General features: G+C 38.1%; 1 protein-coding gene across 2 annotated transcripts in view; it reads right to left on the reverse strand.

Moving 5' to 3' along the window:
• Positions 1 to 990: 990 nt before the first annotated feature.
• Positions 991 to 13,233, reverse strand: part of LOX (lysyl oxidase) — a 17,708-nt gene continuing 5,465 nt past the window's right edge. The window contains exons 4-7 of one of the 2 annotated variants that reach the window (XM_004384266.2): positions 9,845 to 10,001; positions 5,783 to 5,878; positions 5,126 to 5,241; positions 991 to 1,350 (exon numbers count right to left, since the gene is read on the reverse strand). In XM_004384266.2, coding sequence (XP_004384323.1) covers positions 1,344 to 1,350; positions 5,126 to 5,241; positions 5,783 to 5,878; positions 9,845 to 10,001 — 376 coding nt within the window. In that variant the 3' untranslated portion in view covers positions 991 to 1,343. Of the gene's footprint in view, positions 1,351 to 5,121; positions 5,242 to 5,782; positions 5,879 to 9,844; positions 10,002 to 13,233 lie in introns of those variants that run through there. The other variant, XM_004384268.1, reaches the window with a different exon arrangement.

The following is a 13,233-nucleotide window of genomic DNA, read 5'->3' on the forward strand; positions in this document are numbered from 1 at the left end:
TTATTGTAGCACATGATTTCACAGTTTAAATAAAATCACAGCTGTCTCACTACGCAGCACAGTCCTTGGCTTTGCAGAAAGTATTCTTCTTCTCTGTTCATCAGCCCCTCAAGTATGCTATGTGCTTTGCTAATCTGGACTATATTTCACTCACAAAAAAAATAATAATCATGTATGATTGATTCCTGAATGATGCAGGATGATGTTCCTCTATTGCACACATATTATGTCATATATTCTGGATAATTTAAAATTCTTTAGCATCTCTCTTTTTAATAGCTGAACATAAAATAAATGTGTAAAGATTTAAAACGCTAAGATTTTTTCATGGATTATTTTGAAGTATTTGAGAGACAGTTGCAGCTTGGGTGACATGTTTGTATGATTTTTTCTGTCAGCAAGGAAATTTCTTTTAAATTAATACTTCAATATGCTTAAATTTATATTATCTCTGGACATGTCAAATCTATCATCAAAATGACTTCTCATTAAAACAGTTGTCCTACACACATCTGTCATCAAAATGACTTCCCATTTACACAGGTGTCCTACGTATACCAGTCCCCAGAATGGTAATGTAAGAATGTCTCTGCCCATAGGAAAAACAGAAGTAGAGGGGAGTATCAAAAAATTCAGACAGGAATTGGGCAGCTCAATTACTTAATTCATTCCTAAACAAAAGCTGACTCAAGTTAGAATGAAATTGTGCACTTGACAGAAAGAAGGGAGTTTATCTACTAATTTAAAAATGTAAACATAAATTTTATATAGGGGTGTAACTATCTGAATACATATACTGCCATTTCTCTGCTATATAGTAATACTTTGTGACACTGATGATAATGTGTTTGTTCCTTCTTCAGCACCAAATGTGTCCATATATGTTTAAACAGTAGGAGCATCATTTCTAAAGTAATCTATACTAGGGCATATGTATGCCAGCTTTTATTATGCTTCACTGAAGTGTCAGCACTTTAGAAAATTTTCAACTCAAATAATTTTGGCTTGTTCAATGAAATATTTTCTCTTTTGCACTATAATTTGAAAAGAAGCAGAAGAGATAGGAATTTCTTTCAAAAAGCCAAGTATGCCACTACAGAATTGAAACATTATGTTAATTCACAAAGTTATATGAATAATAAGTATTAAAAATTTCCCAAATAATGCCGATTTAAATGTTCAGAATCCAGTTATATGCTTTGTTATAAAACTGTCCAAACAAAAAGCCCTTTGTTGTTTTCTGCTCTTTTCCCAAATACATAAATCCTACTGAAGTTAATTTATTTTTTCCCACTTCAGAACACCAGGCACTGATTCATCCACTGGGAGTTTTGGCTTGCTTTCTAATACCTAGATTAAGGAAAAAAAAAAATTATTAACCTGGTAAGATTATGAATGAGTACAGCAGACAAATTTTAAAGATAACCTTTTTTAAACTTTATGTAACAATTTCCCTCCATCTAAGCAATAGGTGCCTCATGAAAATATCCACCGTTATTTTTAATAATGATTTGAAGAAAGTTACTCTATGCCAATAGCAGAGAGTATATGTCTGATGCCCACAGTCCTGACATTTAGGTTCAAGGAAACAAACTCTGAAACAATCAACAGCAAAGCAGGATTTATGGGATTGGCAGCCCTGACGGGGTCAGTTCATTTGTGGAATCAGTGTGGCTTGTCCACCAAGCAACAGGGTGATGGGCTCTATACCATCTTGCGCTAGTCCTTTTCCAGCAGAGTTTTGAACTTTTGCTATCCATAGGCAGGAAGTGGGCCAAAGATAATAAATCAAATTTCGTTGTATTCAACCTGTGATTATAGATGCTCATGTAAAGGAAGTAAGAATGCATTCAGTCCAAATCATAAACCATCAATTTCCAAACAGCAAATTCTATGAGGAGAAAGAGAACATAATTGTAGTATTTTAGAACTGAAAGGGGCCTCAGATGTCACCTGGTACATATCTTTAGTTTACAATGAGGAAAATGAGGGAGAGACGATACATTAAAGGCACACACCTACTTACTGGGTGGTTTTTTACATACAAACTGAATGTTCTCTCTCCGGGTGGCACAAACGGTTAACCACTCAACTACTAACCGAAAGGTTGGAGTTTCAAACCCACACAGAGACACGCTTAAAGAAAGACCTGGTGATCTGCTTCTGAAAGATCACAGCCTTGAAAACCCTATGGAGTGCAGTTCTACACTGACACACATGGGGTCGTCATGAGTCAGAGTCGACTTGATGGCAACTGATTGGGTTTAAATGTTCTCAAATATTTGATCGACATGAAAAATAATTAGTAAACTGACAGATGCTCTATGACCAGTATAGTAATGTCACCACCGCAATTACACACACTGTTGCTTATGCTGCCCCAAGACTGACCACACAATTTTAGGCAAGTTACACCCTCTGCTCAAGAAACTTAAAAAACTCCCATCTTCTCCAGAATGAAGTTCAAACTTTTTTAGCTTGCTATGCAATGCTCTCTTTGATCTAACCTCAATTTACTTTTCCATCCTTTTTGCCCAACTCGTAACTCCACCAAACTTATTCTTTAGCCAAACTAGAAGACTTGCTTTTCCAAGCATGCCCTGCACTTTCCTCCTGCCACAGGGTTGTCCTGCTGTTGGCTCCTCCCAGCCAGCCCTCCCTCTAACTCTCCCTACTGCAGTCCTCCTCAGCCTTCAAGGCCCAATCCAAATGCCATCCTAAAAGCCAAAGCAATCACTCCTTCCTCTGAAATCTGAGCCTCAGTGAGGGAGGTCTGAGATGAAAGTCAAAATATAAGCAGTAAGAAATCATTCTCCTGAAGGTGAGTTGTTGTTTTTTTGTGTCTTTTTCCCCAAGTCAAGTGTTTTGCACTTATCCTGTGATTTCCCACTCATAGAATTAGTATAATCTTAATATTTTATTTTGAATCATCAACTATGGATAACTGCACTTTTTCATATTTTAATCCCATCAGTATTGCTTATAAAATTCCACCTCAGCCACTCTTCCAGTTTAGTTACCGTCAATGACAACTAGTAAAAATAAGCAACTCTTTGGGATGGCCACAGCAAATAATCAAGATGTTGCTGAGTTTTGATAAGTTAAATTCACTCATGGCTGCTGACTGATCCACGTGTCAGCAGAGACACACTGTCTCATGGGTGCAGGTTGCAGGAATCCCTCATGTACAGTTGTAATATTGCTGGAACTGTAACGATTTTTATTTGTTCTAAATATCTGACAATATCCAATTCAATGGAGTCTACTGATGGGAAGCAGGACACATTCTATGCAACAACAGAGTTTCACTCTCCAGACCTGTTCCTAGTGAGAGGCCAGCAGTCTTGAGAGTCAGTTTGTTAGAGCAGAGATCCTCCTGGTCCCACTGCATTTTATTTTACCTCTCGTTGAACTTTTCGTGTTGTATCTGTATTACCGTTATATGTGTATTTCTCTCACGCTCTCTACTCAATTCCAAATTCCTTGAGAGAGAGGCTAATTCATTAATTAATCAAATGTTGAATGAGAAACTACAAGGTGGCAGATCTGTGCCTGGCACTGGGCATATAGCAGTGGGCAAGAGACTGGTTCCTGGCCATCATGGAGTGGAGCAGGAGGGACAAACATTAAACAAAGAGATTCACAAATAATTAATTGGAATTATTATAATAAGGCTACAAGGGAGCAGTCCAGGTGCTAAAAGTCATATTTATCTTTGCATTACCCTTTAAGGTCTAGTTCAGGACCTCAATAAACTCATGGCACATAAGTGAGAACGTAAGTGAATAAATTTATGGAGAATGTGTGAATTAATTAAGGGATTATAAAAATTAAAATAAATGAATTAATCATTTTATTTTAGCTTAAATTACACTGATGTTCTGGGGGGTTTGAGCATTTCCACACAATGTGGGCCATAAAACCAGCCAGGCTTTCTATGTTGTGGGCATGAAGAATACATGTGATTGCCTTTTTTCAGTGTTACCCTTTTGCTGTCATAGGCTTCATCTATTCCATACGCTGGGATGACACTTGTAAAGCACAGGCCCTGCTCCTTCTTGTGAACAAAGAAAGGATGCCTCGTCAGAGTGAGTGCAGCTCTGAGCCACAGTGCAAGGCTTTGGGCTGTTTTTAGTCCCACTTTCCCCTGGTGAGGAACCCAGGTATAGGGCAAAACCTGTACAGACAGGTTTAGGTGATGTTCATGTATGGTTCATGTGCAGCTAACCATTTTCCTGGTTTTGTATCAGGGAGAGATTTCCATTAATTATGAATTTCTAGTGTAGCCCTGCTATACCTTTCTGCATGACCTGAAGACCCTGATGCCTCACCAACATCAAAGCAAAGTTAACATGCATACGTGCTCAGTATCATTCTAATGGCACACTTAAGGGGTCAGAGTAGGACAGAGTGGCAAACAGGCAAACCTACCCAACTTTAATTCCTTTCATCAAAGCACCTCCCTTCTTAACATTTTATAAGCTGTGATTCCTACTAAGATTTCATTCAAGGAAAGGTTTCAGGACTAGAAAGATTATGAAGGAATCTTCTCTTCCTTCCTTACAGGGTTATTTCCCTAGTACCCATGGTTCCAGAACTCAAATACATGAAATCTTGATTTCTAAAGAACAGGGATTCTGATCTCTTTGGTTGCATACTTTAAAGGCAGTAATTTTCAAAATGTACTTTAAAGTACCCTAGGAATTTCTTTAGAGCTCCTACAGGGACTACAGCTGTTGGGGCATGGGGATGGGAAGCAGGAAACCCAACTATTGGGTCTCCCACAAGTCCACCAACACTGCATACTGAGCAATTTTGCATATTGGGCCTCCCTCCCCATAGGCTTTTTGGGTAAAAAAAATGTGTTCTTTGTGTATGTGTTGGCTTGAAAACTAGGATTTAGGATGATAAAAACCTTAGTACATCTCTGCTTCACTAGCATTAGCAAAAAAAGATCAGCTTTAATTATGTGACAGCACAGACTCTATACCATTTTCTACTTTTGGTTTATTTTGTAAGGAAGGCGCAGTAATTACTAAGGGAAACAAACGTGTCAGGTGTAATGCCTTTTGGAAGACTAACCCTCTTTATGAAGAAATCACTTAGCTAGGCAAATAGGACTTACGGTGAAATTGTGCAGCCTGAGGCATATGCATGATGCCCTGTGTAGCGAACTTCACAGCGCACAACATTGTTGGAATAGTCCGACTCAGGTACCAGGTAGCTGGGGTTCACACTGACCTAGGCAAGGCAAACAGCATTTATGTTTCAAATCTCCTCATCAGTATTTACTGGTTAATCTATTTCTTTTCATAAGTGCTAGAAAAAGGGAATGTGGTGCAACTAAATCAAATGGGAAGGGGTGTTTAATTAGATAGTTAAACTCTGGAGAAGATATCCCGTAAAAACAAAATAAACCCGTTCCTGTCGAGTTGATTCTGACTAATAGCAACCCTATAGGGCAGAGTAGAACTGCCCCATAGGGTTTCCAAGGAGCAGCTGGTGGATTTGAACTGCTGACCATTTGGTTAGCAGCTGAACGCTTTAACCACTGTAGCACCAGGGCTCCAGAGAATATATAGAGGGAGAATATATATTTTTCTCTGAAGCCCTTTAAAATAAAAAAAATTTCTTCATATGTCTAGGCTGGTTTAGAAGTAGTTCTAGATGACTTATAATTGCTTTCAGAACCATAATTATTTAATATTTGAATCCAGAAGATGGGAGGCTATTGATTTGCAGTCTAAATAAATAACAGATACATATTTTCAAAGATCACTACCTTCAGAATGTAGTTTCCTGGTTTTACATCCGTAATATCAATCCATTGGCAGTCTATGTCTGCATTATAGGTATCGTAACAGCCAGGACTCAACCCCTAGAATGAAGAAAATAAAAAAATTTAAAAGATGATATATAGTCAGAATATTCTAAAGAACATACTATTATTTGCAAATTAAATCTTAAGTGACTACTAGAAGAGTTTGACATAAAATTTCTTTTACTGCATCTCTCTTGAAAAAGTACATACTAGTCTTGAGTATATATCACTCTCCCTTGAAAAGTATATATTACTTAGCCTCCAGCTACAAAAGATTCAGGACTAATATAAGTAGTAGTATACCTAACTTCTTAAATAGTGTAAAACATCATCAGTGATAAATACAATCTTAAGTGACAAAATAGGCCTCTACCAACATTGTAGAATATTATCAGGTCAGAAAGAAAGTCCTGGTGGTGCAGTGGTTAAGCACTGGGCTGCTAACCAAAAGGTCGGCAGTTTGAATCCATCAGCTGCTCCATGGAAACTTTATGGGGCAGTTCTACTCTGTTCTGTAGCGTCGCTGAGTTGGAATCGACTCGACTGCAACAAGTTTGGTTTTTTTGATTAGTAGTTAATTTAGCTCAAATGTCCTCTCCTCAGTGAAACACTTCTCAGTTTCCCCTCTTAGAAATTACCTTTCAGTATTCTGAATGCCCACGATACTTTTTTATGTACAGCTTTTGTAGCCTTTATACATTTCTGCTCGGTATTATGATTACACTATATAAGAATATATCTAACTAGAGATTGTAAGCTCCCTAAGGGTAGAGTCTATGTTGCATCTTTGAATGTGCCAGGAACAATTTTAAACATGTTATTACATATGTAAGTTCAATTCTCAGAACATCATGAAGTAGGTGCTATTAATCCCCATTTTACAGATGAGGAAACTGAGGTACAATGAGGTCAAGTAACTTACCTAAGGAGATAATAAGTGCTGAGCTGGTTTTGAGCTTAAGCAATTTGGTCCAGAATCCCTGTTGTTAACCATCACACTATACTCTCTCTCACATGGTCACTGAAACATTTGTTGAATTGAAGGAATGAAAGTATGCCTTAATGAATGAATGCTATGCCACGCCACTTGCTAAGATATTCACTTCAATAAGTAAAGGAGTGCCTTCTACAGGCTGAGAGGAGAACACAGCAATGAATATAGCAATAAGATATATTCCTTGCTCTCAAGAAAGGTACAGTCTAGAGAAGTTTTCTCATCTTGGAGTCTGTAAATATATTCTTGATTCCATTAATTCTTCACGAGAAATTTTAACTGTTGTGTTTTCATTCTAATAATAACAAAAAAATTAAAAGGTACTAGCAAGAATCATTTTAACTCAATACTGCCATTTAATTTTAGCATCCAAAGTGCTTTGGTACTTACAATCACCTTGGTCACCAAAGAGATGACATAATCGTTTTGGCATGCTCTCCCATGCTGGTTTGGCGGTAGCTTGCTTTGGGAAGAATGGGGGAAGAACTGTGCTGTCACAGCACAGACAGGCCAAACCTGAAAGTGCCTGTGCACAGCAGTGAAAACCATATTCCATGGTTACTGCCTAGATCCCCACCTTGGTCTACACCAACTTGCAATCATTCATTAGTAGTATGCTTAGTGGTAAATACATAATGAATAATTTCTGGCTTCTGATTGTAGTACATAATTCTGATTCTGGCACATAATACATACTCAATAAGGGTTAGCTATTATTATTATCATAATTATTATTATTACACTCATGACATTGTAAGAGATTCATTGGATTAGATATATATTTAAGACTGGTTTAAACAATGCTACAGTGCTTTTCTTCAAGTGAACGAAAGAGCTTTAAAGAATGCTAAAACTAGCATTCTAAGATTGCTCAGCTGACAGAGTTTAAGTATAAGCTTTAATTATCTGAACTAGCAAACAAAGAACTGGAGTTATTAAGGCCATTAAGCAAACATTTCATGTATTAGTATTATGAACATCAAAATATAAAAATAGATTAAATATAGAACCTGAGTTAGGGTTTTCTAAATTAGCTATTTGGTTTTAGTAAAACATAACTGTCACATTAAATTAATGAGGTCAATTTGTTTCTAGTTTTGCATATATTTAATATGTAAATTTGTTATATAGAATCTTAAGAATTATAAATTATAAAAGTATAAATATAATGAAGTTATACCTAATTTTATGTTGGAATATATTTAAACCAAAAACCAAATCAGCTGCTGTTGAGTTGATTCTGACTCACGGCAGAGTAAAACTGTGCTCTATAGGGTTTTCAATAACTGTGATCATTCAGAAGTAGACTGCCAGGCCTTTCTTCCAAAGCACCTGTGGGTGGATTTGAACCACTAACCTCTCGGTTAGTACCTGAGCACTTAACTTTTTGCACCACCCAGGGACTCCTAAATACATTTAAGCAACATTATAATAAAACTAATTTAAGTCAATACTGGGGACTTGTGAGAAATTTTTTTTCCTTAAAATGAAGTCCGTGTTCAAGAGACGTTGATCTAATAAAAAAGATAAATATATAAATTACTTATATTGCAAGTCTTAGTTAAAAAAAAAAAAAAGTCCTAGTGAGTATAAGTTAATTAGGACATATACAGATGATGGTTAACGAGAATCAAACCAAATCCACTGCATCAAATAGATTCTGACTCATAGCAACCCTATAGGACAGAGTAGAACTGCCTCATAGGGTTTCCAAGGCTGTAACTCTTTACAAAGCGGACTGGCACATCTTTCTCCAGTGGAGCGGCTGGTGGGTTTGAACCACCAACCTTCTGGTTAGCAGCCAAGTGCTTTAACCACTGCACCACCAGTGCTCCCTGTTAATAAGTATGGTACCATATAAAATAAAGTGAAGTGACCCCAAGTAACAGGGAAAAAATAAATGCCATAAATACCTACAGTCCCATATTCAAATATTTCAACACAGAGTGAGCTGTCCAGAGTGGCTCTTTTTCTAAATGGGGGGAATAAACTCCAAGTCTCCTTACACACCTGGGTGCTATGGGACTTGGAGATCATCCAATGAAAAGGGAATCTCTCTATGCTCACATGTGTAATGTGTGGGGAGGCTCACATCTCCTTTTGCTTAAAAAATAAGTGCTGCCCAGGGGCACGTGGAATTTAGCCTTTTCCCCTCCAATTGCGACGATGTTCTAAGCTCAGAGAGAAAAGAAATGGTAACGTTTAGGTCACCAAAAAGCTTCCTGCCACAGCCCTGGGATTTGCTTCCCAAGATCCCAGCTGCTGATCCTTTTGTGCGCTGGGTTATGTACATTCACTACTCCTTGCCAAGGTTTGGGCTGGGGTAAAATTATAATGTCTTTCACAAATTAGGGTTTCTTATGGAAATACTGACATAGCTTTTAACTGGCACACATTTTCCAATTATAAAACATACAAACTGCTTCGTTCAGCACTACTTTAAAAAATCCATCCAAATGACATCTGACATCAATTACACTGTAGGTTTAAATATGTATGCGTGGAGGAAGAAATTGTGTCCTTCTGCTTGTATTTATATATGATTAAAAGAGGCAATTTTTTAAAAGTGCTTTATAAGAAACCTTATTCCCTCTCTTTTTGCAAACCTCAATCACCATCCTATTTTTAGCTTAATACGTGGAGGAAGGAAAGGTTTTTCAGGTGAGAAAACAGAGGTATCTTGTCTACAGTTACTCACCAACCCAGTTAAAGAATACAGAACGAGTGCAGATGTTATAAATCATTCAATCTCCAGAGAATTAACTCTGCGTTTTTCATCAGGGAAGACAAAGAGGGTGCACACTGACCTGTGACCATGAGTAGGGGCTACATGCATAGCTGGAAATACTTTAAGAGTAATTTGGGTCATGAAGCCATCACTTTCCTTTTTCTCAGTTATTTTCCGCCTTGACTAGATGACCCCCTAAATGAGACAGTTTATATGAGAGAAGCGGGAGGAAAGAAAGTAGCTGACCGCTTTGTTTTCTCTCTGAAGACTGTGGGCTCTTGATTTCAGGGTGCCAACTTACCTGTGTGTGTGCAGTACAGGCAAATCGCCTGTGGTAGCCATAGTCGCAGGATGTGTCCTCTAGACAGAAGCTTGCTTTGTGGCCTTCAGCCACTCTCCTCTGGGTGCTGGCATCAAGCAGGTCATAGTGGCTGAACTCATCCATGCTGTGATAATGTCTAATGTCCCACACAACACAGAGAGATAGGTCAGTTACACTCAGAGAAAGCAATGAGGATGTTAACTTATCCAATGCCTCACAAATTTATTTTCATATCACATTAAAATTGAGATCAATTTATCTTCTTCCTAGAGACAGATCCATGCTAGATTTTTCTTTTCAGAGATAAAAGCCTATTAAAATTATAAGTTTTTAACTTTATTAATAGGGAAAAATGACTTCTCTTGAATCCTTTTGTTTTTCTAGTATGACCTGATTTATCATTTAATATTAAGTAGACACAGAGAGTAAATTACCTGTGCTTAAATGGAACTTCCAATATATTCTGTAGTGCATTTCTTTTGCCTGCCACTACTGATGTTTCATTCCAAAAAATAAAAGCACATAATGCTTGGGAGGCTGCTATAATATCTTAAAAAATCATTAATAAAATGAAAAATGAGAAACAGAGCATCTTTTATCCACCATTATTATTTAAATAGCATACACTTTTCTTTAAAAATAAAATATCTCGACTTCTGGGCAACATGGTGCTATAGTCAGAAGCACCACACCGTCCCTCCACAGCAAAGATCAGAAAAACTGTCAAACAGAGTCACAAGTCAGTCCTGAAACCCTAAGAATCAAATGAAGAGATAAAGAACTCAGCCAAGCACCAAATGGAGTAAGAAACGACTGAGAACAGAGAGTGACGAGAGATAAATGCAGAGGTCCCCTATCAGCTATTGCAGGAAGGATCCGCCATCTTGGACTCCTATCGGAGATCAGCAAACAGGGGGTATGAGAAAATAGCTTCACGGAGCTTCTGGCAGGAGACAGAACAACCAGTATCCAGCGATATAGGCTTTCCCAACCCCCATCCTTCTTCACCCCCACTTGGCCTCTCTGCTTCCTGCAGCCACAGTCTCTTGGCCGGGAAGCACCAGCTTCACTCTGTGTCACTGGGATTCCACCCGCCCGCACTGGCTGGCTCCCTGAGCACCTTTTGTTGGCTGCTGGTGTTGGTTTTTTCTGCTTCTTTAGATTTCTTTCTTACCTCTCACCACCTATAAAACCACCTGTGAAACCACCTATGAAACCACCTGTGAAACTGCTCCCTGGCCCATGCCGCCACATTGGTGGGACCCCTGGGGCTTTTTTGATTTTTTGCTTCTTTTCTCTGATTTGTTCTGTTTTGATTTCTTTGTTTGTTTTCTTTTTATTTTCTCGGCTTGGAAAGCACTGCATGGCTTGGAAGCTACTCCCTTATTCTGCACAGATGCACAGGGACATTCCTGGGGGCATTTCTTTTTTCTTGTTTCTTTGTTTTGTTTTCTTCTCTCCCTTATTCCTTTTCGACTTTCTTCATTTCCAGTTTCTTGATTTATTCTTTTTTTTTTTTTCATTTTTGTTTTTCCCCATTTCTCAATCTCTCATCTCTCCACTCCAATAGCAAGCTCCCTTAGCACTGTTCTTTGTTTGTGTGTATGTTTTTGGCTCCTGTTCCTCTCTCCTTTCTCTCATCTTTCCCATACCCATCTTAGCTCCATGCATCACAATCTACCCCCTCCTTCCTGCCTACCTGCACTGTGCGCTGAACATCACACTCCCAAGCAGCACAGGCATGGCCTACTGGAACCTGCCTTGTACTGATTCCCAGTCCGCACTGTCAGCCCTGGTATGTGCCACAAACAACCCATCCCAGCAACTCCCCTTCAGCTGGACCTGCCCTGCTGTACTATACCTGAGTGACTGACCCAGAAGGAGGTGAAAAGTATCGTGTCCACAGACAAGCAAGCAACAAAGAACACACAGCCCGCCTGCTCAGACATAACCAAACAAAACAAAAAAACAGGACAAAACAAACAAATCTACAATGGATAAATGAGGAAAATAACCACTGAATGCCCCAAAGACAGCAGACAATATCAAAACATTTATAAAAACAGGACAGGATGGTTCCAGTAGGTCTCCAACATAAAACAGTAGATGACTTTCCAGTAGAAGAAAAGGCACTAGACCTAACTGATAAGGAATTCAAATCTCTAATATTCATAATTATCCAAGAGTTGAAGCAAAAAGTTACAAAAATGAGGAAAAAATAGGCAAATTCATGGAAAAAGCAGACAAACTCATGGAAAATACAGACAAAAAAATGGAATAATTCAAGAAAATAATACAGGAACAAAATGCTAACATAAATTCACAACTAGAAATTATACAAAAACAACAATTAGAAATCCAAAAGATAAACAACAAGATTTCAGGAATGGACAATGTCATAGAAGGGCTGAGGAGCAGGGTTGAAACGATGGAAGATAGGATCAGCGAAATTGAAGACAAACACTTGGATACAACTCTGTTTGAGGAAAAATCAGAAAAAAGAACGAAGAAAAATGAAGAAACCCTGAGAATTATGTGGGATACAGTCAAAAGCAAAAATCTGCGAGTGATTGGAGTTCCAGAACAGGGGGAGAAAACAGAAAACACAGAGAATCATTGAAGAATTGCTGACAGGAAACCTCCCCAATATCATGAAAGATGAAAAGCTGACCATCCAAGAAGCTCAACAAACCCCATACAGGATAGACCCCGAAAGAAAATCACCAAGGCATATCATAATGACACTCGATAAAACCAAAGACAAAAAAAGAATACTGAGAGCAGCTCGAGAAAAACAAAAAGTCACATACAGAGGAGAAACAATAAGACTAAGCTCAGATTATTCGGCAGAAACCATGCAGGCAAGAAGGCAATAGGATGACATACATAAAACCTTGAAAGAAATTGCCAGCCAAGAATAATATACCCTGCAAAACTCTCGTTCAAATATGATGGTGAAATTAGGTCATTTCCAGATAAACAGAAATCCAGGGACTATGTAAAAAACAAACCAAACTTACAAGACTTAGTAAAGGAAGTCCTTTGATCTGAGAACAAACAACATCAGACCACAGGCTGAATACAGGACACAAGATTGTACTAGCCAGATACCAACCTAGAAATGAACTCTTAAGGACTATGCAAAACCAAAAGAATTACAACAGGGAATGAGAGAGATTAATCTGTAAATGACAACAACATCAGAACAATAAAAGAGGGACTAAACAGTGTAGGTATAGAGCCTTCTAATGGAGAGGAAGGCAAAGCGATTTCAAGTAATAATAGACTGGTTCAAATCTGGGAAGATAAGGGTAAATTTTAAGGTAACCACAAAGGAAGTTAACAAACCTACTCATCAAAATAAAGAA

Source organism: Trichechus manatus, unplaced genomic scaffold, assembly GCF_000243295.1.
Source record: "Trichechus manatus latirostris isolate Lorelei unplaced genomic scaffold, TriManLat1.0 scaffold00121, whole genome shotgun sequence".
NCBI lineage: Eukaryota > Metazoa > Chordata > Mammalia > Sirenia > Trichechidae > Trichechus > Trichechus manatus.